The sequence below is a fragment of the Nannospalax galili genome, unplaced genomic scaffold (assembly GCF_000622305.1).
Source record: "Nannospalax galili isolate Female #2095 unplaced genomic scaffold, S.galili_v1.0 scaffold100, whole genome shotgun sequence".
Taxonomy (NCBI): Eukaryota; Metazoa; Chordata; class Mammalia; order Rodentia; family Spalacidae; genus Nannospalax; species Nannospalax galili.
Window position 1 is genome coordinate 6,960,813 of NW_008352891.1, and position 6,000 is coordinate 6,966,812.

General features: G+C 36.8%; 1 protein-coding gene across 4 annotated transcripts in view; it reads left to right on the top strand.

Moving 5' to 3' along the window:
- Mboat2 (membrane bound O-acyltransferase domain containing 2) overlaps window positions 1–4,639 on the top strand; it is a 204,047-nt gene extending 199,408 nt beyond the window's left edge. For 2 of the 4 annotated variants that reach the window (XM_029554572.1, XM_029554574.1), the window contains one exon: window positions 860–4,639. In XM_029554572.1, the coding sequence (XP_029410432.1) occupies window positions 860–1,085 (226 nt within the window). In that variant the 3' untranslated portion in view covers window positions 1,086–4,639. The remainder of the gene's footprint in view (window positions 1–859) is intronic. The other 2 variants (XM_008850141.3, XM_029554573.1) reach the window with 2 other exon arrangements.
- The last annotated feature ends 1,361 nt before the right edge of the window (window positions 4,640–6,000 follow it).

Here is a 6,000-nt window from a genome sequence, read left to right on the forward strand (position 1 = left end):
TTTATTTGTTTATTTCCTCTTCTTGCCCCACTAACTTCCATTTCCCCCATATTAGATAGTTGATACCTTTGAGATCAAAAGTTTGATTCTGCCAAGTGAGTTCCAGGCCAGATGGGGCTATAGAAGACCTTGTCTCAAAAAGACCAAAAAAAAAAAAAGATTTTTTTTTTTCAAATTTGTTATTTCTGTGGGCTTTAGAATGACTTAGCACCGAGTATATAGAGAGTTAGACTGAAATATTAGACTCAAATATTCTTAAACGATTTGCTGAAATTTCCATTTTAACAAAATTACGTATTTTAAAATGTAATTGGGCTCTTGGTTGGATTTTTTTATAATATGTACTTTTTTGAGTCATTTGAACTTTCAACTTTGGAAGTAGTTTAGGTCACATTTGGCTTATATTTAATTTGGGGACAGATGCTTTTGGTAATACTTTTAGTAATGTGGCTCTTATTTGTGAATATTGCCATCAAACCGTGTTGCTTACCTACTGCACATGTTAGAATCTTTGTAACTGAGAGAGGACAGTGGATGTCAGAGGAGGGGAGCAGCAAGAGTCTGTGCTATCCTGTTATCTCTGGTGACTGGATATGCTGTTTTGTGCCTGTGTTCAGATTGCTGCTGCTGTGAATAAGCACTTTTGCATCCCGTGGGGCCTCCTGACCCTTACAAAGCAGTAAAATACACCCTTATGTAAGTCGAGAGATTCTGCCATGCTTTTTCCATACCCCAACCTAGACCATGGAGAAACTGGAAGAATAATGTAACACATGAATATGTCCTAGGGGGGCCCTGTGTGTTGACAAGTGTGAACTAATGATCCAAAGTTAATAAACTGACTTCCCTTTTCTTGTAGCTCCTGGTATTACTGCCTTCACATTTGTAGTATCGTAGTGTTATTGCTGCTTCCAGTGAAAAAAACTCAGAGAGGAAAGACTACACATGAAAATGTTCAGCTCTCACTATCCAAAAAGTTTGACGAGAGAAAAAATTCTTTGGAACAGAACAATTTTTCCACAACAAACAACGTTTGCAATCAGAACCAAGACACGGGCTCTAGACACTCATCCATAACGCAGTGATTTGGATAGCACCCTGATGACTGTTTCCTGGCTGTGAACAGAAACTCATCTTAACACCTTCCAGGGATGCGTGTTTAAGAAGAGACTAACTGGGGGGAAACGGGACAGTTATAGATAGGAGATTTCCTGTGTACCAGGTTGGAAATGGAATGAAATAACCCCTCCCATGCCATGTCCCTGTGGGCCACGCCTTATAAAATTCTTTCCATATTTCAATGGGGCACTCTGACCTCAGCATATGTCCTCAAGGTCATATGTGTGCTCTGTTGCTGAATGTACATTGCATATCCCAAGGCACTGAAGAGGTGGAAAAATAATCATATCAGTCTGGATGACTGAAAGATTAACTTTCCAAATGAATGTCTTGCCTTAAACCTTCTATTTCCTAAAATATTATTCCTAATGGTATTTTCAAGTGTAATATTACAAGGAGATGATTTCAACATTTGATGTGGTGTGCTCTAAGGGATTGAGGAGGAATTTAAAACCAGATATTTAAGATTGTGGATATCTTAAAAATGCAATAAACATCTCAGTATTTGAAGGGTTTTCTTAAAGTATCTCAGATGACTACATTCTGTGGTGGGACTGTAAACAGTAAGGGCTGCTAAATTATAGGTAGCTTATTTTTTTTCTGGGGAGCTTAATTACCTTGTGTCAGTCAGGGAGCCCTTCCAGGAGGAATTTCTGAAACATAATTAAAGGTTAGCAATGTGATATTTTAGGCTTATTTTCTTAAAAAAAATAACAAGAGAAGATGAGGCAAGCAGGTCAGAATGAAGAAAGTGATGTGTGGCCAGGAGCTAGAAGCAGAGGGCTTCCCCGTCTGTATCTGAGATCAGTGCAACTGTGGGACACAAAAGGTTAATAACGTGATTATACTGTGGACTTTTCAATGAAATTTATCAAGCATAAATGATATAGAATAAGAAAAGATTATGAGAGTAACAATAGTAGACTATTGGAGAGTTTTGAAGGAAATCTCTAGGAATGAAGATTGCTATGTGGCTAATCAGTTTCTTTTCCCTCTTACTTTCATTGCTGTTTGTGGAAGATTTAGGGAAAAGAAAACTTAGTTGATGATTCTGAATGGCATTGTTTTGAAAATCAATAAATTAGTTTCTAAACTTTTTTAACCTCATGCATTTAAATTTTTTTCTGTTAAACTCTTGTTAAAAGAATTTTAGAGTATATAAAAACAGAAATGTATTTTCCTCTTAGGGGCCATTTTTGCTGTGAATGATCCTGCCTTGTGTCTGTAACCTGAACAGCACAGCATAGTCATTCAGGCTTTAGCAGCTGTAAGGGAGGTGGGTTTGAGGCCTGGCAACTGTGACCGTAGCTACAGACCACTGTTTCCATCCTGTTGGAGAGGAGGGGCAGAGCTTTTGGGCTTCACTGTTGTTTGAACAATCTTCTGCCAAATTTGTTTTATTTTTGCCTTAAATTTTCAAATGAAATGCAAATTGTCTGTGGTTTTTTTGTTTTGTTTTTTGTTTTTTGTCACTAATGCCTTGTAAGTGAAGTTGAGGTGCCAAGAATGGTAGTTTGAACTGCTTAGTATTTTCAGCTAAAGAAGAAAGGCAGAGTTTGTACAGTTGAAGTTCTGAGGCCTGGCAGCAAAGGCGCCAGCTGTTGTTCTAGAATTTGAGAGATATCCTTGGCCCATTTTTACTTTTCTGAAGGCAGGTTTCTATCTGTTGAGGTGAGTCCTCTACCCTACCCCACTCCCCACCCCAGAAAAGGACAGGTGGCTAAATAAATGTCAGTTTTCCCAGCAGTTGAAATTAAACTGGCGGTAGAATTTGAGAGTGTTCATGGACAGTACCTGCTCCAAAATGACTCTGGCAGCTTCATGAACGCTGTGGACAATCCAGTCACTGTTAAAGAAAGTGATCAGACCCAGAGTTTAAAGGGCAACTCTGGGCATTTCATAAGTGAAAAACGAGAAAGCCCAGTAAAACCTTCGGAGGGTTTTTGTTGTTGTTGTTGTTGTTCATACTATCCAGCCACTTAGAAATAGTCACCATTTTTTTCTGTTATCTGAGCATATTTTGTTTCTGAGCCTTTACACTTATGTCACTGTTACCTGTTTCTGGCTCAGTGAACTTACAATCATAGAGTACCATGAGCCAGAAAGCAAGACAATTGATAATTGTTCTGCTTCCTATGAAAATGATATATCACAGTTCCAATCTGACTGCTTTTTTTTTTTTAAAATACCCTTCTGCATCTACCAGTTACATTTATGAAACAATTTTTGGATGACTGTTTTCTGATTTGGAGAAATAATCACAAAGATGAAATCTAAAATAAAAATAACTAGAATTCTTAAATTTTTTCAAGAAAAAATGTTCTATAAAAATACAAAATGAACATCTATCTACTTGGGATGTTGAAAAGATAATTTTGCTTCTATTTAGAAGGATTTCCTACTAATGCTTCTACTACCATCAAGCCTAAAGGAGTTCTTTATAATATACACTTGTTTACTTTTAATCAACAGAATAGGAATTAGTGTGGCTTTCTATTTTCCATTCCTCAAATCACTCCATAGATGGTCAATCCACATCATGTTTGTACTTCTGTTTAATTAAATGCTACTCAGGGAAAAATAAAAATATTCTTCCCATGTTTTCATTTTCTCAAAACAATAATAATTTGATGTGTCTCCTGCAGACTTGCTCTGTTTTTAAAATGCACATTTTAATTGGAATTTAGAGTGATTAAAGATGCTAATCTAGCTTCTAGAATATCTAGTACAGAAGATTCTCTGGGCTTCAGCAGTGCCCACCCTACCTCTTGGCAGTCACCACCATCTACTTGACTAAAAACTTTTTGTTGCTGGTCCCCACCATGTGTAACACTCACACAGGGAATTTCCACACATACCACTTTTGAGATAAAATTTGCAGTGGAGAAGAGGTTTCTAAAAAGTAATGGTGACTTTCTGTGAGTACCAGTTTGTATGGCTAGGCTTTGCCTGGGGAGTCACTATCCTGTAGGGCTTGAGGAAAAAGGGTCAGAGCCGTACAGGGTCTGTAGGAGTCAAGGGCAGGTTCACCAGGTAACTAGTCATGGTCTGCTGCTTTTTTATTACTGGTGCTCAAAGTACTGACTTTTAAAAAAAGGTTGTCATAGCAACAGGAGGAAACCCTTTTAACCCATTAACTCAGAATGTGTAGCAACATGCCGTTTTCCTTTTCTTTGCTTTTTGCTTTCTGTTTGTGCTGTGTAGAGTTGGAGATGATTTATGCCATTAAATACTTGGTATAAATGACTGATTTTACTCAACAGGGTTTACTTCCATATAACTTTTCAACAATTATTTCATTCAAGGAATTTAATTACACATTTTTTTTAATGACAGAAAAATAGTTTAAAATTTTGCCATTAAAATAGTCATAGACGTTTTACTTTTGAGGACTAAACTTTGAGAACATTTTTTTCCTATTTAAAATCCATGCCTTGGGGCTGGAGAGATGGCTCAGCAGTTAAGAACATTGACTGTTCTTGCAGAAGACCTGGGTTCAAATCCCAGCACCCACATGGCAGCTAACAACTGTCCGTAACTCCAGTTCCAGGGGATCTGACAACCTCTTCTGTTCTCCACGGGCATTGCACGACACAGGTGCACTTACCTACATGCAGGCAATACATGCATATACATAAAATAAAAATAATAAGACATTTTTTAAAAATTCGTGCCTCATAAAGATTCAATTTGTATATTCAAGAACAAATCTGGACATTATACTTATAGTTGTTTCCTTATCAATTGTTCATAAGTATTGCACATTTGAGTCTAAGAGTTCTACATTATATTTGAAGCAAACATTCTTGAGAGAGTAGAGTTGTTATTCTATAATAAGTGTCACTGCTGGGTCGACTAAGGATTTTCCCAAACTTTTAGGTATAAACCAGTATTTTGAAAGGTTTTATTCAAGCTTTCATAGTCTATCCTGGCTGAAATTTAACACTTCCTGTTTAACATAGGTGCAGAATTCTAGCCAACACTGTGACTGTAACTTTAACTGAGGACCATATACGATTGTTATACTCCACCCAGTAGAATCCAGTGAATGGCTGGTTGTTTATATACTTACCTTGGATGCTGAATTTCTGCTTATTATTGCCCTTGTAAAAGTGGATTTGTATCAGTGAGGGTTTCAAATGCTGAAGGAAGAGATACACATTTTAAGCAAACCCATTCTGAAATTTGAGTTTGATGGATCAGAATGAGGGTCTCAGCAGTGTTTTTCTGCAACACTGTGTAGTCAAATCTATTTATAGTAACTCTCCTTATGGAAGAAAATTTAAAATGAAATTTTCCACATTGATATTTTGTAGACAATGTTCTTATAATCAATGACTATGCTGCTTTTTGAGGCTCTTGTACAGAGGATGCAGCCAATTACATTTTAATTGGTCGGCTGCTTAATAATGTTTTGTATGTTTTCAGATAATTTATTTTGATAGGTTTTTAACACAATGCAAACACCAGTGAAGAACTGACAAGCTCCATAGGTCATTGATTGGGAAAACTTTCTGAAACAGAACTTAAAGACACATTTTTATGCCAGCTAATTTGTCTTGCCTTTCAAACTGATAACTCTTAATACCACTTTTATAAAGCAAACAACCCAAGACTATATGTTCTATAAATAATAATACAAAGATCCATGTACACCCACTGTCTGAAACTTACCCAGTGATACATAGCCACCTCCAGCCATGCTTTACCAAATTTTGCTATTGTAGAAAAGAAATGGAAGTATGAAAAAAAACCTAAAAGTTACAAAGCAGCATAGGCAAAATAACCAAGTGATTTCTTAGGAGCATGTTTGGTATGGAAAAGTGACGGCCTGCTGTATGCTAGAGTCTTAAATCACTGCTTCCTGCCCAAGCTCTATTT